The sequence below is a fragment of the Mchenga conophoros genome, linkage group LG20 (genome assembly GCF_057382185.1).
Source record: "Mchenga conophoros isolate Kocher_MC1m ecotype Shallow Benthic linkage group LG20, M_conophoros_male_GT1.1, whole genome shotgun sequence".
NCBI classification, from domain to species: domain Eukaryota; kingdom Metazoa; phylum Chordata; class Actinopteri; order Cichliformes; family Cichlidae; genus Mchenga; species Mchenga conophoros.
Window position 1 is genome coordinate 12,264,895 of NC_140545.1, and position 26,277 is coordinate 12,291,171.

Here is a 26,277-nt window from a genome sequence, read left to right on the forward strand (position 1 = left end):
CTTAGAACAGCGCGTGCCCCCTCCAACCACACCCATATTTTGTTTTCAAACTTGATTGCAGTTTATTCCACACCCCACAATAAAATAAACCACGAAACAAAAAAAAACAAAACAAAAAAAAAAAAAAGACATGCCTAGCACACCTGCTGGCCACTGTACGGCTACATCCTACAAATCTGTATCTATCAGAGTAGTATGGGAGAGCATTAATAGCTACAGTGGGGCAAAAAAGTATTTAGTCAGCCACCAATCGTGCAAGTTCCCCCACCTAAAATGATGACAGAGGTCAGTAATTTGCACCAGAGGTACACTTCAACTGTGAGAGACAGAATGTGAAAAAAAAATCCATGAATCCACATGGTAGGATTTGTAAAGAATTTATTCGTAAATTAGGGTGGAAAATAAGTATTTGGTCACCTCAAACAAGGAAAATCTCTGGCTCTCACAGACCTGTAACGTCTTCTGTAAGAAGCTTTTCTGTCCCCCACTCGTTACCTGTATGAATGGCACCTGTTTGAACCCATCATCTGTATAAAAGACACCTGTCCACAGCCTCAAACAGTCAGACTCCAAACTCCGCCATGGCCAAGACCAAAGAGCTTTCGAAGGACACCAGGAAAAGTATTGTAGACCTGCACCAGACTGGGAAGAGTGAATCTACAATAGGCAAGCAGCTTGGTGTGAAAAAATCAACTGTGGGAGCAATCATCAGAAAATGGAAGACATACAAGACCACTGACAATCTCCCTCGATCTGGGGCTCCACGCAAGATCTCATCCCGTGGGGTCAAAATGATCATGAGAACGGTGAGCAAAGATCCCAGAACCACACGGGGGGACCTGGTGAATGACCTGCAGAGAGCTGGGACCAAAGTAACAAAGGTCACCATCAGTAACACACTACAACGGCAGGGAATCAAATCCCGCAGTGTCAGACGTGTTCCGCTGCTGCAGCCAGTGCATGTCCAGGCCCGTCTGAAGTTTGCCAGAGAGCACATGGATGATACAGCAGAGGATTGGGAGAATGTCATGTGGTCAGATGAAACCAAAGTAGAACTTTTTGGTATAAACTCAACTCGTCGTGTTTGGAGGAAGAAGAATACTGAGTTGCATCCCAAGAACACCATACCTACTGTGAAGCATGGGGGTGGAAACATCATGCTATGGGGCTGTTTTTCTGCCAAGGGGACAGGACGACTGATCCGTGTTAAGGACAGAATGAATGGGGCCATGTATCGTGAGATTTTGAGCCAAAACCTCCTTCCATCAGTGAGAACTTTGAAGATGAAACGAGGCTGGGTCTTCCAACATGACAATGATCCAAAACACACCGCCCGGGCAACAAAGGAGTGGCCCCGTAAGAAGCATTTGAAAGTCCTGGAGTGGCCTAGCCAGTCTCCAGACCTCAACCCCATAGAAAATCTGTGGCGGGAGTTGAAAGTCCGTGTTGCTCGGCGACAGCCCCAAAACATCACTGCTCTCGAGAAGATCTGCATGGAGGAATGGGCCAAAATACCAGCTACTGTGTGTGCAAACCTGGTAAAGACCTATAGTAAACGTTTGACCTCTGTTATTGCCAACAAAGGTTATGTTACAAAGTATTGAGTTGTATTTTTGTTATTGACCAAATACTTATTTTCCACCCTGATTTACGAATAAATTCTTTACAAATCCTACCATGTGAATTCATGGATTTGTTTTTCACATTCTGTCTCTCACAGTTGAAGTGTACCTCTGGTGCAAATTACTGACCTCTGTCATCATTTTAGGTGGGGGAACTTGCACAATCGGTGGCTGACTAAATACTTTTTTGCCCCACTGTATTTCACGGTTCTTAAATGGCATGGTAATTGGTTTTAACTCGTTATTTAAAACCAGTAGCACTTTTAAACTCCTTAGCTGACCAAGTGCATAAAGTTGTCTTTGTCTACAGTGATTAGGGCTGTGCGATATGACACAAAATCTCATATCCCGATATAAGACATCTATCGTCCGATAATGATATAAATCACAAAAATGTAACATTTTCTGTAAATTCTGTGAATCTCGGGCAGCTCGTCTTGCGTGAAGTGGTTCCAGCTGGGCGTCGTGTATCTGGAGTCGAGTGTTTTAACCGATGCATGAAAGTATACAATTTTAGATGTAAGTTGTAACGGCCGCCGTTTTCTTTGTGAGTATTTATTACGTGCTGCGGGGAAAAGCCTGTTCTAACGTCTAAGTCTAAGGTTTATTTTTTAGCACTTGACGGTCTTTTTTGCTTCTCATCTGAAAATACTCTGCATACTCTTTCAGGTGATTCAGTTTATTTTGAAAAGTCTCAACAGGATCTTGAGCTTTATTGTGAAAGGTTTATGTGGAACAAGCGGACACGTGACAAGATGGTTTTACCGTCGTTGTTGCTAAAGACAACACATAAAAACAGGCGCTTGTCCGTCCGTAGTGTGGTTATATTAAATATAAGAAAAAGAGAGAACTTTAAGAAATTAATGTAGCCACTACAGTGACCATCAGAACGATGAAAAAATATTGCCGTAAACAGTTTATTTTGCGACACCACGAAACAAACGATAGCGTAAAATTAAACATAAACGTTTTTATATCGTCATCCGATATATATCGTTATATTGAACAGCCCTAACAGTGATTAATAAATTTCTTTCTCTAACTCTTATTCAATAGGAAAGCTATTAACAACAACACTTTCTATGTTTCCTCACCACAACAAATAACACCTAAATGCAGCATGATGCATTCTTTTTCATTAAGAATTTTAACTTTGTAATGCCACTCATGGAAAGTAATGTCAACCTTTGTAGGTCAAAATATGTATGTATAAAATTTGCATTCAGAAATTCTAAAAGAAGAAAAATATTTCACATGATTTTAACACCATGCTTCAGTTGGAGATAGCATTTATCATGCTTTAAAGCCCACAGTACAGCAAAAGTATAGATGAGTAGACTGTAGTCAGTAAAAGCAGAATTTCAAGCCCCTGCAAAGTTGTAATGAATGGAGTAATTAGCAGAGTTTGGCCACTGTAATAATCATTTACATCTAGTCGAGGGACTGCAGTCTGTGGCACTTCCATGTTAGTTTCATTTTTTTAGGTCAATGCTTATTTCACTAAGATGAAGTCTGAGGTAAATCTGAGAGTAAATAAATGGAAAATGCCAAGCTGTGCGTACAGTTGAGTTTGACATTTATTGTCAGCTTTATGCAAGAAATTCATGCCAAGTTTTGATTTTCTCTTCTAAACAGCTTGAGCTAACACAGAGATTTTTTGAAAAATGCATAATTCTTTGACTGTTCTGTACAGTGAAACTTGTAGAGAGACAATGATAATACCTAATAGCTAAAACTATTAAAACTATTTAAGAAGAAGAAAAAAATGGCTCTTTAAAGCACTAAGATGACAATGAGCTTAACCCTTTAAGACCTACCATAGAACCAAGTCCGCCAGAGCTTATATTATATTTTTACATGCTGTGGAGCCATTTTTGGGAGCATTTCAAGTTGCTATACATCAATACAACCATTATAGCCCAGATTTTAATAATATGTATTCATTAAGTGCATAGTAATTACATAAATTGCAAAAAAGTGCAATAAACTACAAAAAAATTAAAAATCGTTTTTGATTTTTTAACATATATTTGTAGTTAGAGAAATTTAAGAGGCTTATCCCTCAAAACTGTAAATACAAAAAAGTTGCACAAAATAGTTTCCCACCACAGGAAATTTATTTTGAGTGTCTTCATAGTTTTATTTTTGAAATACACCAATTTTTATACACTGCAGGAAAAACGAAAATAAATATTATACTGCAAATTTGCAAAAAGGCAGCATATGCATCAAAATAAACTATTTCCAGCAGTGCAATATGAGTCCTAAACATCCCAGAAACGACACAGAAAGTCATAAAGTCAAAGATAACTTTTAAAAAGAGCAGTATAGGCCCTGAGGCCCTGATCGCAAAAAAGACTACATTTCCGCGAAAATGACGTCACTTCCGGTTTCGGCCAGGTAATGGCGGAAATGCAAAAGTTCGCGCTGACGTCTATTCCAACGTAGGAAGTGTTTTGAACAGCTGATCGGACCGGCAAAGTGTGTTTCTGGAATATTATGTTTTTGTTCCTGCAAGCGCTTTTTATGCAGTTTTTGCAAAGCTTTATGTGGAAGGAAACCGTGACCTAGGACAAGCTGATGGCACAATATGTAAGTACAACTCCTCCGGTTTCATATGCAAAAAAAATTTTTGCGCTAGCTTACGTGGTTGCAGTGCTACCGGGATTTAAAAATAGTTACGCAAAACAGAGCGTTCCTGCTCCGATCGGCTCTAAAGGGTTAAATACCTAAACCCACACTTCTGCCAAGCTTAATTCTTGCCTTTTCTTACCTGATAAGAAGAGTATATTTATTTAAATGTTGAGTAGAGATGAACGCTACAGTGAGATTACCGGAGACGCCCAAGTGCAAAAAGAGATTTTCATATTTTTATGGTAAATGGACCAGTTCTTATGTAGTGGTTTTATGTAGTGGTACTTTACACAACTTTGCTCATTCATCCATTCACACAAGCACTTTTTTTCTATACTCTTTCTATACAAGTGCTCCTATCTAACATCCACACATTCGTAACTTGGGGTTAGTACTTTCCCCAAGGATATTTGGCATGCAGACAGGAGCAGACCTTACTTTACCACAAAAAAAATAACTGAAGTGAGACTGCAGAGATGTATTTAAGTTTGAGCAACATTAGAAAGAAGTTAGAAGTAAAGGCAGCATAGCACGCTACAAGAAGTGCTTCTAGAAGTACAAACACTGAGCTCAGGTCAGAAGACGCTCAGGATGACAGTAATCTGCTCGGGTTACTCCATCATTGAGTATTCAGGGGAGAGCTAGGTTATAGCAGGCCACAGCACTAGGCATAAAGTTAAGTGTAAAGTTAGACCAGCATCTGCAGATATGAGGATGCAGATTTGTCCACAGATTTGTGCAAATACAAAAGCCTTGAATGTCAGAATCAGGGATTTTAATTTGATCCGCAGAGGTTTGGATGCGAACGAGACTTACTTAAAAAGGCACAATTTTAAGGGTGACTGAGAAAAGCAGGTGAGGGGCAACTCAGAGAAAGCAACTCAACAAAAACATGATAATCTATGGCCTCTATTACTGCCAGCCTGTCATTGTGACCGAGTGCCAGTGTCTCCATGTCTATAAATGGTGTTGCAGTCAGCCACACAGACAGAGAGGTCAGAGATTCCGTGACTCTTCAACTCTCTGCAGAACCTTTTCTTTGGCATGCTGGTACCCTCTCCTTCTGTCACCACGGCAACACGGCAGAGGACAATACAGTAGTGAGCATCGCCATTACTCAGGTCAGCGACTGGGACGGATCTGCCATGAATACAAGGAGAATCATTTCCAGGAGCAGCCTCTGCAACGGCAGCCAAGGATAGGGACACGCTATAGGACTTTCAGCGTGATTACAGCTGCAGCTGGAGCACCATAAGTCATTTAAAACACTGCTAAACCAGTCTCAAGCCACTGTGATCCCACTGAACAAAGGACAGCTGGTACAGAATATGCCCACAGTGGGGTAACCTACCGTCTATAATCATCATGCAGTTTGCCTTTTAACAAACAAACAAAGAGAGTGGGAAAAAAGATACTGCAAAAGCTCTCTAAAATCTGGATACCATGACAACATTTAGCAAGACATAAGCTTCAAAAAACAATAATTGCTGAAAATGTTTATTTTCTTCTCATAAACCAGTTTCATCAGCACATCTAATAAACACAAATAAATTTTTATCTATGTCTATATTTTTGATATTTTCAGAGAAAGTCTGTGTAGGGTGGACTTTGCTACTTACATTAAATGCAATAGTTTGTATTTTTAATAGAGATGGCACGATACCACTTTTTTATGTCCGATACAGATATCGTAAATTTGGATATCTGCCGATATCGATATGAATCCGATATAGTGTGTTTTTTAATCAATAAAACGTTTTTTTAATATCTTGCTGCATTTTGTATAAGTTTTTACTCAAGTTTAAATAAATAACAACACTAAAGCTATTCTGTTATACCTGTACGTAAAAAAATACACTGCGCCCAAAATATTTCATAGTTCAGCAACACTGATCAATCTAATAAACTTAAACCTATTCCATGCTCCCTATTCTGGTATTTTAAAGAGTACTTAGCAGAAATATTCAACAACCTAACTAATAGGGTTGCAAACTCCCAGCAAAAAAAAAAAAGGGAACCACCCTCCACCTCATGTTGCTTAATCGATGTAATCAAATTTAATTTGATGCAGGGGGAAAACTGCACAGAAATAAATTCTTTTTCAAGAATAATTAAATAGATTCAACATCTTTCTTCAACAGAATTGCAGAATTCACAGATGGTACTTTCCCAAAGGAAAAAGTACTATAGCTTACTAGGGTATATTAGACTTAACAGTTACTACACTGAACAAAAATATAAACGCAACACTTTTGTTTTTGCTCCCATTCCCCATGGGATGGACGTAGAGACCTAAAATTCATTCCAGATACACAATATAACCATCCCTCCCAAACAGTGGTCACAAATCAGTCCAAATGTGTGGTAGTGGGCACATCTGCCATATTGAGATAATCCATCCCACCTCACAGGTGTGCCACATCAGGATGCTGATCTGACATCATGAGTAGTGCACAGGTGTACCTCAGACTGCCCACAACAAAAGGCCACCCTGGAATGTGCAGTTTTGTCTCACAGCAAAATGCCACAGATGCCACAAGCAATGAGGGAGCGTGCAATTGGCATGCTGACAGCAGGAATGTCAACCAGATCTGTCGCCCGTGCATTGAATGTTCATTTCTCAACATAAGCCGTCTCCACAGGCGTTTCAGAGAATATGGCAGCACATCCAACCGGCCTCACAACCGCAGACCTCGTGTAACCACACCAGCCCAGGACCTCCACATCCAGCAGGTTCACCTCCAAGATCGTCTGAGACCAGCCACCCAGACAGCTGCTGGAACAATTGGTTTGCACAACCAAACAATTTCTGCACAAACTGTCAGAAACCGTCTCAGGGACGCTGAACTGCATGCCCGTCGTCCTCATCGGGGTCTTGACCTGACTCCAGCTCGTCGCCGTAACAGACTTGTGTGGGCAAATGCTCACATCCGATGGCATCTGGCACGTTGGAGAGGTGTGCGCTTCACGGATGAATCATGGTTCACATTGTTCAGGGCAGATGGCAGCTGAGAATGTCCCAGTTCTTGCATGGCCAGCATACTCACCGGACATGTCACCCATTGAGCATGTTCGGGATGTGCTTGACCGGCGTATACGACAGCGTGTACCAGTTCCCACGAATATCCAACAACCTCGCACAGCCATTGAAGTGGAGTGGACCAACATTCCACAGGCCACATTGTCAATCTGATAGACTCCATGCGACGATGTGTTCCACTGCATGAGGCAAATGGTGGTCACACCAGATACTGACCGGTTCTGGGTCCCCAGACCCCCAATAGCGCAAAAAACTGCACATTCCAGGGTGGCCTTTTGTTGTGGGCAGTCTGAGGTACACCTGTGCACTACTCATGATGTCAGATCAGCATCCTGATGTGGCACACCTGTGAGGTGGGATGGATTATCTCAATATGGCAGATGTGCCCACTATCACACATTTGGACTGATTTGTGACCACTGTTTGGGAGGGATGGTTATATTGTGTATCTGGAATGAATTTTAGGTCTCTACGTCCATCCCGTGGGGAATGGGAGCAGTAACAAAGGTGTTGCGTTTATATTTTTGTTCAGTGTATATACAGTAATGGATTTCTATATATTTTACATCAGATTAAAACTTTGGGTGTAAGATTCAGATAATTATTTATTAAAAGCTAGACATTTTAAATGAGAATAAGAAAGAAAAGTATGTCTTTGTGCCCCCTTTTCCCTGTTCATGCCCTATCGGCCCCCCTGGCTAAACTTTGCTAGATCCGCCCCTGCACAGTTACAGCCGTCAGCTGCGTAGAAAAAGATCCTGGTGTAGAAAGTAATATTAAATAAATTCTAACAACAGCTTATCAAGCTTAAACGTGCTGCTGTTGTTCAGCCGCTGGTTTCCTCGTTCTGGTGAGAAGTGGGCCAAAAACAAAGAAGGGAGACGGACTCCCGACAGAAAAGCCGATCAGCTGATCATTGATCAGTTTCACGATTGAAGTAGCAGGAGGAGAGTGAGAGAGGCAGTCTCTCCATATATTGGTTGTTAAGCTTACCATGGGAATGCTTTACAAACATTCAGAGATGAACTTACACACTTGCTTTACTTCTCTCTGGGAAAACTTCCTCGGAGATGAAATGCCTGATTGCTAGCAAGGCTACAAATACACACAGCCGCTCTATCACGTGATGCATACTGCTGCAACTTGCTACGGTTATGAGCCGAGTTACGCCGTGTAGCAAGTTTTGTGAGGTGCTTTTTTGATATTTAATGGATCGGATTACATTTTTTATTTCTTGCCGATATCCGATCCAGCAATTTGGGTCAGTATCGGACCGATACCGATACGTAATATCGGATCGGTCCATCTCTAATTTTTAAGTCTTGCAAGTTCTTTCTTTAGTACATGTTCTTACCCCACAGGATACCATGGGAGCCATAATTTCTAGTCCCTGGAATAAGGGCTTGACATTACTTAACTGTTCTTTTGTGATGGGAGGGTGAGCAAGGGTTTCAATATTTTTGGTCAACTTCCACCTTTAGCTTAAATACAGCGTAAAGACTTCTTTTGCACCTTTTTCTTTCTTTACCTCTTGAAGGCCGACTAGGCGTAAACCTTGAAGCTCTTTTTTGAACTTCTTATAGAACAAAATAACAGAGTTTGCATCAGCAGTTAGTCAGGGTGGTCTCTGATTTAAAAACCCCAAAACTATTCTAACATCTTTATTGATATAAAGATTCATGCCACAAGAATGTGCTGCAGGAAAGAACCCAACTTCTTAATCGACACAGTCGCTTAAGTACTGTTTTAGTCAACGGTACAGTTCAATGGCACAAAGGCTGGTTTTCATTGTGTTAAAATAATTTGAAGTGGAGACTTTCAGTTTTATTTGAAGGTATTACACTGAATATTTAAGAATTGCATTCATTTTTGTCCACTGTAGGCTCAAAACTACTAGTATCATAACTTTAAGTGTAAGAATTAGCTTCAATACTTGGGTAAAAATCCAAGTATTATTATACAAGGTTATCACAACTGAAACATTTAAAAAAAGGCAAATCATAAACCTCAGAATTCAAAACCAAAAACTTCACAACACAAGCAAAATTGTTCCTGCGGAGCAGTTTTTTATTCTTCAGTAAGCTAAAGCCGTTAAGGTCAAGATAGCAGAGCAGGCGACACACACTGCATGTGCTTAACCTTTTCCTGTGGTTTAACATTGACCGGGTGGGGCACTTGAAATGGGAGATGGCTCCACACACTGTGGCCTAGTAGAAAGGGTGAGGTCACTGAACCACACGCGCGCAGATGAATTATGATAGACATATGCAATGGCTCTAAGCTATTATGTATGCGGACGCATAGTTATTTGCAGAACACATAAACACAATATAGTTTATGAAAAATAAGTCACATCAAGATCATGCAAGGAAACCTAACATGCACATTAATATGTAGAAAACATTCAAGGGCAGGCACGAGTACAGAATGCAAACTGAATCAGAAATGAAGTAAACATCTGCAAGGATTTCCTCTCAAAGGTTTGTTAATATCTAAAAAATATGCAGATAAAAGCAAGCAAGGACATGTGCGTACAAATAAACATGGAGACATGCTAATGGCAATCACACACACACACACACACACACACACACACACACACACACACACACACACACACACACACACACACACACACACACACACACACACACACACAAACTCTGTAAGTAAGCAAAAACATAGTGTGGACAAGCACGATGTGCGTGTATGCAAATATGCAGATGAAAACAAAGAGTCACACAGCCACATTTAGGATACAAATTCCTGCACACACGCACACGGGGAGGACTGGAGAAATGCCACGCTTGCTGGCAGTGCCATGTGTGACGGATGGCTCTATCTACAGTGTTACATGCCACAGAGAGCCAGAGGGTGTGTGAACGGAGCCACGTCCTCGAGCTTTATCCAACAATGATACGGGAAGGATGGATGTCGCGCCGCGAAGGAAATAACACAACCTGCTAGGTCTTTGACGGCAGAAAACAAATATAGCACGAGGAGAAATCTCTGGCTAAGTGAAAAAAGTGAATAAAGGACAGACAGACTGTCTCTGCTCTACTCAGTGATAATATGATCAGTTCAGATTTGCAAGCCAGGCTCAATTTCATCATATTGTTTTACCATCTGCAGAAAGGTAATACAATTAACAAAAACAAAACAAACAATCACATCTGCCTGGATATTTTAGATGCTCGATTTTATCGTGTTTATTTTTCCATCTGAATTGTCTATATCGTAATATTCAGGACAGTCTAAATATTAAAGACACCCCTCTCATACAAGGTGACCTCTGCTACTGCAAATGCAAAGGAAGAATATACTAAACAAAGGTCAGAGTGACAGGGTCTCCCCAGGCCTACTTCTTTGTTCAAGAGAACAGGAGCATATGACATTATTTGTGGTATTTTATTATATTCCAACCTAACCACTTTGGCAGGCAAACAGCACAGGCTTGCTATCAAACAATAACCAGAGCCAAAGAACAGCGATTATACCATCATTTTCCCCTGAAATGCTGTTTCCTTGCCAGGCTGAGAAGCACTTGGAAACAGGATTTTACAAAATGTGTCAATAAAATGCACTTCTGAAAGTAATATAAATCTCTGTGGGTGTAAGAGCAGCTTTTGAAGGCACCACTTTGCCCTTTCAAAATATGCAGTTTTTCTACTTTTATCCTTGTTCACTCTAAGGTGAAGGATCTGCGCTTTTGGGCAAGGTCCCAGATCAACCTGTAGATTTGATATAAAGTCACGGGAAAGGCCTGTGCTGAGAAATGTGTCACTACAGATTATTCTCCCATTTGCAGAGTATGAAGATAAGGAGAAAATTATTTCACACTTTCAATTTGATAGATGAGGACTATCAGAATGGACGTTTTTGTCAGATTCTTCCAACTGCTTTTTTTAACGGCGCAAGGAATTTATAACATAGCATTTCTAAGCATACAATAACATAATTACTTCAGAAAAAGCAAAAGCAGTACTATTTGCCTTCTGAAAAACTAACCTTTTTATCAAACCACTGCTGTGCAATGATGCATTTCAACTTTATGTACTGTAATACTCAAAGTTTGTAAAATCAAGCTAAAACTGAGGATTTTCTTCCACAATATAAAAACTTCAGCGAGAGTTTGAGCTGTCACCTGTGAAAGCATCATGCCAAAAGAACTCAGTTTGGACTTGAGAAAATGAAGGATATCTGAAGATTTCAACAGTCAGAAGCCAAACTGGATCTGGGTCGTCATTTTGTCCTCCAACATAAACACAACTCAAAACATGCGTAGCTCCTTGTAAAGAAATATCTCCGTCAAATTTGTAGAAGCTTGAGAGATTTGCCAAAGAAGAATGGCCTGGGGAGAAGGCGTGTTACAGACTTGTTGCAAACCACAACAAACGACTGCAGGTTGTTATCCAGCAAAAAGGAACTGATTGATTTTAACCCTGGCTTTTTTGGGTTTTTGTAAAATAACTTTGCCTGTTTGCAAAGTAAAATAACATAAACATCCAAAATAAAAAGCTATGTTCAAAATTCTTTACTCACGTTAACAGCGCTTAAAAAATACTAATAACCTTTTGTGTATTGATCAAACACATTTATATGTTAAAGCACTCCCCATATGTTTTCACATAAAACAGTGTCTGTATGTTTATGTGCAGCAGAGTAGCAGAGATACTAAGGAAATATTGAGAAGATAAAGTTACTCACCTCTCATGATGTGGCGCACTACTTTGACAGAACCTCCTCTTAGGTTAAGAATTTGATGGACCCTCTGTTGAAGCTACATGCAGACAAAAAAGAAAAGAAAATAGAATTCCTATTATCTAAAGCTGTATATTGTTGATTGTTTTGATGTGTCTTATTACTTGGTCTGTATTTTAGTGATAAACAAGAACTAAAGGTAACATTGTAGCTAAAAAGACAGTTTCCACTTTGAGTTAATGCTAGTTTGCTCAGCTTAAAATGTCCAACTTTAAGCTAATTGTTTGCTCCATATGTTTATTCTTGGACTCTACTATAGTGGCTTTTATGTTATACTAGGCCTTTTAAACACTAGTGCTTGGAAATATTGCCTCAAATCTTTATCCCAATATTTCATTCATATTTTTTACAATATAGAAAACAATGCAGTGGTTGCACCTTGCAGGCAGTAGAATTTAGCCCAAACCCTGACAAAAGGTTTCAGCAGCAGTATTACAGTGTAACAGTAGTGACACGGCGTTATAGACTGTGACATAATGCAAGTCAAATGCCTAAGTAGTATTTTTTTTTGCCTGCAACTGCAACACTTTAACAAACTGCACCCATTAAAAGCTATTTGACCTCCATCTGTTTTCATAGTTTGTGTGATCAGACATGTTAAGAACAATTAATCTGAAAGGAAATTGGCAAGCCAGGACCAGTTTGCGTGCGTGTGTGCATGCGTGCACATGTGTGTGTACCTGTGGGATTCCTGAGTTGCTGATCTCCACCATAATGTAGCAGATCAACTGAAGAACAAATAGCCCGGCGTCCAGACGACGAAGGTAAAACTCATCCTCCATGCTGTCGTCCAAGATCTCCCCACGACGGACCATCTCCTGCACACACACAAACAGACAGAAAAGCCTTGTAAAAAGAGAAATGTTTTCAAGCACAAAGCAGAGTTTTCTGTTGTTTGTGGCACACTTATAAAAGATTCAACAAACAGAAAAAAAATCAGAGCCCAAGTTTAATTTAGGTGTTGTTTTTCAGCCTCTTCCACAAATCAATTTTCTTATTGACCAGACAAACAAATCAATCGATTTCACAGCTCTACTGCTGGCTCTCACACACTTACACATACGTACACACACTTGCATAGTTATCCATCTTAACGGTCCTGTCAGTATGCCAATAACACAGTGGTGCCAATAAGCACACAGCCTACATTAATCATCATTAGAGATCAAGAAGCAGACCTGAGGGGAGAGGGGAATCTGAAGCGTAAGCCACTAGAATGGCACAGAAATACAAACAGTGTGTATAGCACATTGCAGCCTCTAAGATTTACATCTAAACGTCATCAGTAAAGTCACTATTTATTGTGAATGATGCAACTGGCCTGGTAATAAAAACACTGAAATATTCATGTATTTGCAGAATGACAAACTGAGTGTATTTGGTGACATTCACAGGAAACATGCTTTATTAAGCTACCGATAATGCAAATGCAACCATTTTCTAATGATACACCTTCATATTGAAGCATATAAATGGTAATACTAACTTTTCAATGAGGCAGCCAAATTTCACTTTTACCAAGCAGCTAAAAATCTGATTCTTGCTGCCAGACAGAATGACGGAAAAGGGACACTTATTGCCTAGCCTCTATTATTTAAAAAGAATTTCAGGGTTGACAAAGTACAGTGGGGCAAAAAAGTATTTAGTCAGCCACCGATTGTGCAAGTTCCCCCACCTAAAATGATGACAGAGGTCAGTAATTTGCACCAGAGGTACACTTCAACTGTGAGAGACAGAATGTGAAAAAAAAAAATCCATGAATCCACATGGTAGGATTTGTAAAGAATTTATTCGTAAATCAGGGTGGAAAATAAGTATTTGGTCAATAACAAAAATACAACTCAATACTTTGTAACATAACCTTTGTTGGCAATAACAGAGGTCAAACTTTTACTATAGGTCTTCACCAGGTTTGCACACACAGTAGCTGGTATTTTGGCCCATTCCTCCATGCAGATCTTCTCGAGAGCAGTGATGTTTTGGGGCTGTCGCCGAGCAACACGGACTTTCAACTCCCGCCACAGATTTTCTATGGGGTTGAGGTCTGGAGACTGGCTAGGCCACTCCAGGACTTTCAAATGCTTCTTACGGAGCCACTCCTTTGTTGCCCGGGCGGTGTGTTTTGGATCATTGTCATGTTGGAAGACCCAGCCTCGTTTCATCTTCAAAGTTCTCACTGATGGAAGGAGGTTTTGGCTCAAAATCTCACGATACATGGCCCCATTCATTCTGTCCTTAACACAGATCAGTCGTCCTGTCCCCTTGGCAGAAAAACAGCCCCATAGCATGATGTTTCCACCCCCATGCTTCACAGTAGGTATGGTGTTCTTGGGATGCAACTCAGTATTCTTCTTCCTCCAAACACGACGAGTTGAGTTTATACCAAAAAGTTCTACTTTGGTTTCATCTGACCACATGACATTCTCCCAATCCTCTGCTGTATCATCCATGTGCTCTCTGGCAAACTTCAGACGGGCCTGGACATGCACTGGCTTCAGCAGCGGAACACGTCTGGCACTGCGGGATTTGATTCCCTGCCGTTGTAGTGTGTTACTGATGGTGACCTTTGTTACTTTGGTCCCAGCTCTCTGCAGGTCATTCACCAGGTCCCCCCGTGTGGTTCTGGGATCTTTTCTCACCGTTCTCATGATCATTTTGACCCCACGGGATGAGATCTTGCGTGGAGCCCCAGATCGAGGGAGATTATCAGTGGTCTTGTATGTCTTCCATTTTCTGATGATTGCTCCCACAGTTGATTTTTTCACACCAAGCTGCTTGCCTATTGTAGATTCACTCTTCCCAGTCTGGTGCAGGTCTACAATACTTTTCCTGGTGTCCTTCGAAAGCTCTTTGGTCTTGGCCATGGCGGAGTTTGGAGTCTGACTGTTTGAGGCTGTGGACAGGTGTCTTTTATACAGATGATGAGTTCAAACAGGTGCCATTCATACAGGTAACGAGTGGGGGACAGAAAAGCTTCTTACAGAAGACGTTACAGGTCTGTGAGAGCCAGAGATTTTCCTTGTTTGAGGTGACCAAATACTTATTTTCCACCCTGATTTACGAATAAATTCTTTACAAATCCTACCATGTGGATTCATGGATTTTTTTTTCACATTCTGTCTCTCACAGTTGAAGTGTACCTCTGGTGCAAATTACTGACCTCTGTCATCATTTTAAGTGGGGGAACTTGCACAATCGGTGGCTGACTAAATACTTTTTTGCCCCAATGTATATCGGTAAAGCAAAAAACAAAACATGGATTTCAGCATCAAGCTAATGGGTATCCCCATGACCTTCAGACCCAAATGATTTAATCTCTAAGGACTTCTCCTTTAAGATCAATCACATTGAAAAGCTGCCTCTTCTGAGGACTACATTACAAGACTATTTTGTGGAAGCCCTTTTAAACCATGCTGCAAAGCTGGGAAACAAAATAGCATGTCAGTGTAAGAGACTTTGTGATTTAACAGCAGGATGGAGTTTGTACAAGTCTAACAAGCTTCAAGGTCAGTGTTTGGTATGCCTACTTTATTCTGCAAAACAGCCTGAAGTTTCTTAGGCAAGCTTTTTAAAAGTAGTCTTCAGGAATATTTCTCCAGGCTTCTTAAAGGACAGTCGAGGCTCTTCTTTGGATGTTGGCAGATTTTTGTTCTGTTTTCTGTTAAGATCCCACGCTGCTTCAATAATGATGACATCCGGGCTCTGAGCAGGCCTGTCCATGATCAACAGCATTCCATTTTCTGTTTTTATTTTTTCTTCCTAGTTTTTTATGACCATACGTTTCTTTCTTTTCATCACCATGAACTGTGTTTTACAAATGGGTGTACCTCTCTTCATAAGCCTTATTGTCACCGACTTTCATGTGTAATCTGGCATACCTCAGCCTCTTCTCCCCATTTCCCTTCTTGAAGAATGGCTTCTTGATGGCCATCCTTCCACTGACATCACTTCTGATAAGGAGCAGATGAACAGCAGATAAATCAACTAGAGGTCCAGATGCATCTCACAGGTCCTCTGTCAGGTCTTTATTGGATTTTTAGGTTTGCCCACATCTTCTTTTGTCCTCCACTTGACCAATTAAGACAAACTACATAGCATGCTCAGATACACCAAGTTTTTGGTTCTTCTTAGTAATCACCTTGTTGGCCCAAAAATATTATTTTATGCCTCCCAAACTGTGTTAGCATTGACATTTCTTTTTACTCCAGCTAAAGAAATGGGAACACATAATATGTTTTGCAACATTTGCAGCCAGCTACTAGTAACAAAGTAACAACAAAAAAAAGTAAAACTATTCTACTTGTACTATAAAGCACACCTACCTGGAATGATTCAGAGAGCAGAACTGAAACATGACAGGTGATGCTGATTAAAAAATACTTGATTTGGAGTGCTGCCATGTATGCTGAAAACTGGTTATTAAGTTCAGTTTACAAGTATTGTATGGTGCATGACTGACTTAATTAGTGAATCCAAAAGAAACTAACAGGTTACACATGGTTTCCCCTGGTTTAGGCTTCATTAATTACAAGAATAGGGGGAAAAATACCCAAGTCAGCTAATGTCCCTGACATTTTAATATCATACTTGTGCAAAATGGGTTTTTTTTAATGTCAGTGAAGTATCAGATTTGCATCATTTTTATTTGCTTCCACAGTCAGAGGCTCAGTTTAATTTATTTAGTGCTGAGAAACTGTGCCAAGGAGAGAGAGGTGTTTTTCAAAATGACAGAAGAGGAGGAAGAGGGAAATGCTCAGAAAACTCCTCCTCAGTATGATCCTGGCAGCTACTAATATTAATTTTGAGAACTTTATCACCTCAACCTCTAATAGAAAAAGCATCTGCCCAGACTCAAAACACATTTAGTGTATAATTTTAGAGTGTACATATGGCCGGTCAAGGCAAGAGAAGCCATGATGTCACCAATGGAGGATGACAGAAAGAAAGAAAATTGCAGTTAGGCTTATGTTGTCACAGAAAAATGTGTGCAAGGTTTTCTTTGCTGACATAAGACAGCTAAGATCAGCACTCTGGTATGTTAATCTATCAAAACACATATGACTAAGAATAATTTCACTCATCAAAACAGAAGAACAACCTTCATGGATGGGCTCTATGACACTTAAAGCAATATTATTTGTCAGATAATTCAATTAAATGAGTTGCGCCTGGTTAGTACTTGGATGAGAGACCACCTGGGAATACCAGGAGCTGTACACTTTTGGTAAGCTGTAGCTCAGGTAGAGCAGGTCTTCTACTAATTGGAGGGTTGGTGGTTCAAACCCTGGTTTCTCCAGTCTGCACGACAAATATCCCTGATATTAATCCAAAGTCGCTCTCTGATGCATTCATCAGAGTATAAAGGTGTGTGAATGTAGATAGAAAAGCCTTTAGGTAGAAAAAGCATAGAAAAAGTGCATGTATGAATGGGTGAATAAGGCAAGCTGTATACAGCACTTTGAGTATTAAGAGTTGAAAAGCAGAATATAAAAACCATTTACAAGGAACTGATTTTTTTTTCTTTTTTTAAAATGTCATTTTAACGTGAACGTTTAAGGGGGTTGCAACGCTTTCAGAGCCAGCCTCAAGTGCCCAATAGAGAACTGCATTTTTGGCACATTTCTCAGCTCCAGCAGCTGATGCCTGATAACGAGCTGTGTGAAAACACTGCTTTGAAAACCAGAGGAACCAGCTTCCAATCTAAGTTACAGAACATACAAATCTAGGTGAATTAACACTGAAAGTTTTTCATTTATCTATATGAATACCCCCCCCCCCCCTTTTTGGGGGGTTTAAGGGACTAGAAGCAGTTTTTAACCAAAAGCCTTAAACTCTATAACTGTAACTCACTTAACATAATTAATGTGTGACGTTTACTTCTAAAGGCCTTTTCCGTAACCCATGATCCACAATCCATTTAGTTACACTTCAGCAACAACGGGCCTCATCAAAAAGAAAAAGTAATAAAAATTTTGCAAAAGTCACCTGCAACACTTTACAGCAACAGCAAGAAAAGCTCGACAGATCAAGAAAGACCTACGAACGTGTGAGAGAGTGGAAGTTCTTTTTGAAGCATGACGTGCATTTACAATTTATTATAGAAAGCAGTGGAAGTGGACATTTGGGATATTAAAAGCTGAACCGGCGTAGGCACTGTGGCAGGATTCATTACAGCGAGAGAGTTTTGTTCACTCGTAAGTTTTGACAATGTGACCAATATCTTTTGTGTGTCAGCTCGGTCCCTCTGGCAAACACCGGACAGAAGAAGCGGAGGAAGAAAAACGTGTTGAAAGGAGGGACTGGACAAGTCAATTACTGCAACCTCAGGGGAGCCTGGCAGCTAGGCTACAGTACAGACAAAGTAATAAGCAGTGATTTTCAGCTGCATTGTGCTTGTGTTTGTGTGATGGCATGTGTATGATTTATAGAACAGTCTGCATACTTTTGGAAACCACATAGGTTTGTTTGGGTCTTTGTTTGACATGTTCATAAGCGTACATATCTCTGAACAAGAGCCTTTATCTAGTGTGCTCCTTAATGTGTGTGTGTGTGTGTGTCTGCTTGTTATTCCGGTGCTCTCTTTTTTGCTGGCATACTTCGATGCAGAATTAAAGTGATTTCTTTGTCAGCAATTTACAAAAACCCACTGTGGCTGTGTGTGTAGGAACTAATGGTTTTTGATGAAGCTTAAGCAATCTCCAGAAGGAGGGGTTAGATAGCCTCATTATGAAACAGAGATGCAGAGGTTCACAAGGAAAAATCTGAACCAAACACTGCTTTGTGAGAACACACGTTGACATGCTGATTTCTAGTTGTGATGGAGAGAGCCAAAGAACAGTCATCTGCTTCTGGGCTTGTATCAGTTATCGTTTGCTTACAAAGTGGGGAAACGCAAAACAGCAGTGTTACAGGAAGATGGGGTGGGGTGGGGGCTATTTACAAGCAAAAACAACACATTCGGTGCTGAGCTCTGATCAAATGTTGAAATGGTTGACGGTAAAACACAGTTTGTCCGTGTTCATTCTCAAGCAGCTTTGTGTTCTCGATCTTTGACAGCTTCCTTCAATGTTTCTTTTATGAACAGGACTACACTTCTCCTATAATTTATCTTTTAAGTTGTGATTGTGAGTTAGCCCTGACTGGATGACTCAATCAAAGACTCAGGAAAGCAGCGGCGCACTGCTTTTAGCCAGAGTTGGGGAAGTAAAGCAAACATCGTAACAAAGACGGTAACAAAAGAGTAAAAGAAAAACCAACAAAAGGTGTTTTTCTAAGGCTACCGTTTTCTTCTAGAACCAAACATATTACCTTATTTGGTGTCGTGATGCTGAAAATAGAGAAAAAAATTTAACATATTAGCCCAAACTACCAAATAAGCCCAAAAAAGTGTCCAACAGAGTCCTTGGGAAGGCTATAGCACCTGATACATCAGACCTCCAAAACAGCTTGGACCCATCAGGGCATGAACACAGACTTCCTGAGGTACGCTGTGGAAATCTGGCACTGGAATGTTGGCAGCAGATCCTTTTGGTCCTGACAGTTGCAGGGAGGGTCTCTGTGGATCAGCCTTGGTTCAGAGCATCTATGGATGCTTGATTGGACTGGGATCTGGGGAGTTTGCAGGCCAGGTCAACACCTCAGGCTCTTTGTCATGTTCTTCAATCCAATACTGATGAGTTTTCACAGTGTAGCGGGGGGGGGGGGGGAGTAGCTTAGTCTGGAACAATGTTTAGTTGGGTGCTGTATGTCACATCCACTTGAATGTCAGGACCCGAGGTTTCACAGCTGAAAAGTGCACTGTAATGAGATTATCTGTGTTTTCCACTTTAAAGCTACGTAATGGCTTCACACGGGCACTTCCCTAACCTACTTATGGGTCCTTCAGGGACTGCCTCGCAGTGTATGAGACTGGTCCAATTGGACTTTTACCTACACTTATTTTTGTCTCGAAAACAGATACAAACAACTGATGGTTACAATATATCAAGAGTATTCACACCCGGTAACGCAACTATTTCCAATATTAGGTTGTTTACTGCAATAGGTATTATTTAGGCATCATTAGAATATTACAGTTTGGTAGTATTTTCAGTTTAGATGATACATTCTCGCCGTTAATCACATGACAGCAAACTCATTGATTCAGGCATGTAGATATGGTTAAGATGACCTGCTGAAGATCAAACCAACCATCAACATGAGGAAGAAAGATGATTTAAGTGACTCTGAATTTGACATGGTTGTTTGCACCACACAGGCTCGTTTGAGTTTTCTAGAAACTGCTGATCTACTGGGATTGTCCACAGCAGATGATCACCATATCTATGGTTTAAGGGGAATGGTCTGAAAAAGATAAAATGCCCAATGAGTGGCCAAAATGCCTTCTTGATACTAGAGGTCAGAATAGAATAGCTAGACTGATCCAGGAAGGCAGGAGTAACTCAAGCTAACACTTATTACAGCCAGCGTACGCAGAAAAGCAACTCTGAATGCACAACCTTGTCGAACCTTGAAGACAGAAAGGATAAGGAAGCAGAATACCACACTGGGTGTCAAGTTGAACAATAGATGATTGGAAAAACACTGGCTGGCCTGATGAGAGTGTCTTTTGCAACATTCTGGTGGTTAGGTCAGAATTTTTCATAAGCAGCATTTAAACGACAACAACAACAAAAAAAACCCACAAAAATGTTTCTGTCTTTGTAAGAATCAGCTAATGGTATGGCGGATACTTTCTTGGGGCCCATTAGTAACAACTGAGCATTGTTTACATGCCACAGCCTGTCCGAGTATTGTTGCTGACCGTGTCCATGCCTGTATGACCACAGCGTATCCATCTCTGGGTGTCTGCTTTTAGCAGGATAATATAGTACATCACAAAGCTCAAGTCATCTCAAACTGTTTTCCTTAACATGACAATGATTCAGTGTACTCAGCTAATCTCCCCAGTCACCAGATCTCAATCAGAGAACCTTTGGGATGTGGTGGAATGGGAGATTTGGATTATGGCTGTGCAGCTGAAAATCTGCTGCAACTGCATGATGCTATGATATCAATAAAGACTAAAATCTTAGAGAAATATTTCATGTTTCAATGTGTCATCACAGTGAACAAATAAGGTACGTCTGAAGGCAGAAAAAAATCTAACCGTGTGCAAGCAAGGAGTAAATAGTTAAGTGGCCACTGAGTGTATATCTTTAATAAAAGAAGCTTTTATTGCTGCATTAGGCCATATTCAGTGCTAGACCTAATTAAGTTCATCATGATACACCAGTATTGGCAGTACCCACTATATATTAAAACAATTAAACAGACATCAGATCATAATGTATTTTCTTTACAAAGTGCACATGAACAGAACAGTTATGGTTTGACTTACTCACCAATTTAGCACGGCTCTGCACTGATGCCTGAACTTACCCACTCGCCTCATGGCTAATTGAAATAAGGTGACTATAGCTATCGGCATTCACCTCTCACATACTAACTGAAACTTCCCACAACAAACTTGCTAATTTTGACTGAGTCACTCACATGGGTGTAGATTTGATTTAGCTAATTATTTATTTAATTACTAGTTTTCTGTCTGCTCTTTCTGCTACTTCTTCATCCCTGTTTCCTTTCTATCGCTGACCTGTTCACTCCATCACCATGTCCTTGACTCAGAGGTGTTTTTGGATGGCCTGATTTAGTCACTGCAGTTTTTTGTTGTATTTTCACCTGCTTCACATTTCTTGATACCAGTTTAACCACATATTTTAAATATTTACATCTGGGGAATTGTTTTTTTTTTTTTTTTTTTTTTTTAAAGCTATCATGGTCATATCATTGCTATTGTCTACAATAATCATGTAGTGAAAATCAGTGATTGTGACACTTCTATACCACATAAATGTGTTGGTTAAAATAAATTGGATCACTGGGTAAAAGAAAGAGATTTTAACAAGGAGATGCAAAAATTGGTCTCTGTGTATCTGACACTTGACTCTAAGTTTACAGCTTGGTAAAATAATACCACAATACTTCCATCTGTGAAGTGCAACATTACCTGTAAATACAACAGCATTTTTTCCCCTTTAAAATGTATTAGTCTTTAGAAATTATTTTTATATGAACACAGTAGATGAAGAAATGAGAGACATGTCTTTTTGAATTAAGACTGAAAAGTTAATACCTGTTAACATTAAATAATTCAGTCCAAACTGGAGCTGGGCACACTCTGGTTAAAGGTAATTTTTAGTCCTAAATCCCTGAGGACTAAACAGTCAAATATATGAATGGAGGGTGACTTTTAAAGGGAAAGAATAACAGATGAGGATAAAAAAAAAAGCTGAGAGGAGAAAGAGAAATGATGACAGGAAGATAAACAAGCTGTGACACAAACAAAATTTCACTGAAGAATCGTGTATGAATCAGGAAACAGAGAGGGAGAGCGAGTGAGGGAAAACATTTATTCTTGGAGGACGTTTAAGAAAACTAAATATATCACATCCAGGTGCAAAACCAATTCCAACTTAACACAGACTTTCTTTGAAAATGTCTACTGTCAGCAAAGCTAAACTAGCTCATTTCTGCTGTACTTGCTACAGACCAGTAAAGGAAACCCACACTCACTCTCTCTCACACATGCACACACACAACACCGCCAGCAACTGAGTTCTTAGGAGCTAGGAAAGTGCACTCAGGCATTTTACAGTATTGAGGTCGGCCTCAGCCATGTTTTGCTGAGCTTCATCAATCTCAAAGAGCTGTTACCAACAAGCTGAGAGCAAAGGGAAGGTTTGGAAAGGAAGAGAACTGAAAGCAGCGGCATTAGGGAGAGGAGGAAAGGAGAACTGAGGGAAATAAGAAAGATGTGTGAGGAGTGAGGTGGTGTGATATAGCAACAGAAACTGAGGATGAAGGAGAAAAGATGCACAACAAGAAATACATTTTATACATAAGCTGCTCACAAGGAAGTAAAGGAAGAAGGAGAGGTAAAAGAAAAAGGGGGGTATGGAAATTAAGTAGAATAATAATATTAGAGGTATGTAAAAACGCAATTTAATGCAGAAAAAGGAAAATTGGAAATATGATAGGATGAAAAACAGCTTTAAGAAAAAGGAGGAGAGAATAAGTGGGATAGAAAGAAAAGAGAAAGAGATACCAAGGTGGAAAGAAAATAAGCAGCTTATTAGAAAGGGACTGGGCTGGAGATGCAGAGAAAAGGCAGCAGCAGCTTTTCCTCTGCTATCCTCCTGAGAAATCTGTGGATAATATGTTGCAGAGGAAAAACATTTTGCTTACCGCCCCTTAAAAACAGGCTTAACTAGGGGAAACCAAAAAGCACGGCGGAGAGAGATAAAACGCTGCTGCTGCTGACGGCAGTCGATTCTGACGAGGCGCTGGACAGAACTGGGTTGGCGTCTTTATCGCCTTATTTAAAGTAACGTGGCATTTGGATTCACACAGACTTAAAATATCACTCGGGTGTTTTCAGGACTGGATGTCGGACCAGCGGGAAGGAAACCACTGCAACCGCAGTATCATTTGTTGTCCAACATTAAGGAGAAGAAGTGATCAAATCAGAAAACACTAATGGAATTTCTATGGTTTGTGAATTAAAATGACATGTCAAAAGGAGCTGGAGAGAACAATCATGGCCTCATGGGTACACGTGAGGCCATAAGTTACACACAGCAAAACTTCCTCGCTGATGTCAGAGGAGAACAGCTAGACTGCTAGAAGAATTAAGGTGTAAACAACATGAAAACATAGATCTATACAGTATCAATGGATGTAATGTATGATGTAATGCTGTGGGGGATGATTTCTTTGCACACTTTTGGCCCCTTAGCACCAACCGTACATCATTTAAACACCCATCCTACCTGAGTGTATATGCCCTTATTTTCACTTTAACCTTTTATGAGTGTTACCACTCCAAATGTGACAAAAAGCACTTCAGTCTATAAATGACTTTGGGTCCACAGACAGCACCACCCCACCGTAAAGTACTTCATATCCCTGCTACATGCTAGAGGCTTCAGGCTACAATATGCATGCCAATATATAGCTCTACACCAGGAATATCCCACTCCAGGCCTCGAGGGCTGGTGTCCTGCAGTTTTTAGATCTCACCCTGGGTCAACACACCTGAATCAAATGATCAGTTCATTACCAGGCCTCTGGAGAACTTCAAGACATGTTGAGGAGGTAATTTAGCCATTTAAATCAGCTGTGTTGGACCTTGAGGCCTGGAGTTGGACCCCCCTGCTCTACACCATTAAACACTTATATTCATATAACTATAAGTCTATAAATGGTACAAGTGCTCCTTTGCAAGCAAAAATAAAAGGTGAATAATGCTCACCAACACAGAAACTAAAACAGTGCTCTGATTCAACCTAAAAAATGTGCACTCGAATAAAGAAATGCATCTTATCAATGTGATTTACTTGAGCTCATGACTACTAGCTGAAAAAACCTCCAGTCAGAGCCTAGATATTTTAATTATTCTCTTTTTCAGTGTAAAATGAAGAGAATACTGTTGCTGTGCGACAAACTGGCTCACAGTATGAAGTCTGAACTGGCTGAAGCAAAACCATGTGGCTTCAAAGATAGCTGCACACGTAGACATGTTTCTTATCACCATGTTATCGCAGTCATACTTCCACCATCACGGAAGAAGAGGCGAGAGAACGATAGAGGGAGGCAGGGAGAGAGAAGAGAAAAGGAGAAAGAGAGATGGAGAGAAAATGTCAAACTGTCTGGTCTTTTCTTGGCAATCCCACCAAAGATGCCTGTCTGAGAAATTAATCTTCTGTCATCTTTAGATAGGAATCTCACACTTATCTGTCTCCAGCCAAACCCCGGTTCCCCTTGTCATTCTCGCTTTCACTCAAACCTCGCTCTTTCTCCTTGCATTTATGACACCATCTCCTCTTATTTTGACTATATATCTGTTGAGATATTTAAAGTATAACTATGTCTTTTCTTATCTTCCAACCTTTTTGAGGCTCTTTCTCTCTCCATTCAAGCCATTATCCCCTGCTCGGTCACTTATCTTCTATCTCTAGCCCTCTATCGTTGCGTCTAGCCCACAGCTCAATGCGCTGACATACACACACGCAGACAGCTCAATAGGCCGCTTTCACACAGCTATCAAACTTTCCATTCTTCTGTAAACTGTCATATTGTTATCAGCAGGACTGTGATTGTATTTTAGGTCTCTTCCCTCATGGCTTTGGATGTGACACTGTGTGGAACCGCACACCTTATCTACCCCATCCCTCCAAAAAAACCAAAAAGGACTGTATTTTTGAACGCAAACACCAATCCTTTCAAACAGGAAATGCAGCTGAAATCTGAACATCTATATTGCAGTGTGATTTAGCTGGTGGACAATACAAAACCATGTCTGTCTGATATTGCGCTGCGGTCCACATTTTTTCCCCCGTCCGTGGACAATTCCAACTCAGAGTTTATCTTGTGCTGTTGCGATGACCTGCTGCAGACTGCTCAAGTAACTCACAGACCTGTCTCTTAACTTCCTTCTCTTCCTCTCTCTCTAAATGTATTCAACCTAGCAATGCTTCTGTACGTGTCCTTTAAAAGAGTGTCGACGCAACACCACAGATAAACCACCTGATAAATGAGCTCTTACTGACAATACATTTCCCTCTTCCCATTTTCTGACACTCTGAATAGGCCACCTGTCCAGGGGGGTACCCCACCTCGTGCCATATGACAGCTGAGATAGGCTCCAGCACTAGCATGACCCTGAATTGGACAAGTGGTTAAGAAAATGAAGGAATGGGTGGACGGGCTTTTATAAAACATTAAACTAAATTAGGCTGTTCATCACTTATAAAAAAGGGCCATAAATCTTGAGTAAATGGCCCCAAAGTTTTCTCTATCTATAGCCTTTAATACACACACAAACTCTTCCAGGCCTGGAAAGGGAATGCAGGAATGGTAAGTTCTGGGCAACTTATCTGGGTGCATTCGGTACAGCCTGCCGTCCACAAACGCAGGACAAAGCTTAATCATGCAAAGACGAAGCCATATTTGAACAAGGTCCAGAAATAGTGCTTCTCTGTTCTGCGGTCCAATGAATTTACATTTCTGCTTAGAAAACATGGACGCTGTGTCCTAAAGAGGAGAAGGATCATCCAATTTGTCATCAGTCCTCAACGCCAAGGTCTGCATCTCATATGGTACGGCGGTACATTGGTTCTT

At 40.5% G+C, this 26,277-nt stretch overlaps 1 protein-coding gene across 1 annotated transcript in view; it reads right to left on the reverse strand.

The window, feature by feature from the left end:
- The window catches only part of ctnnbl1 (catenin, beta like 1), an 81,108-nt gene that overhangs the window by 2,838 nt on the left and 51,993 nt on the right, over positions 1–26,277 (reverse strand). Inside the window, exons 14-15 of the mRNA XM_085260512.1 lie at positions 12,738–12,875; positions 12,004–12,076 (exon numbers count right to left, since the gene is read on the reverse strand). Coding sequence (XP_085116638.1) covers positions 12,004–12,076; positions 12,738–12,875 — 211 coding nt within the window. The remainder of the gene's footprint in view (positions 1–12,003; positions 12,077–12,737; positions 12,876–26,277) is intronic.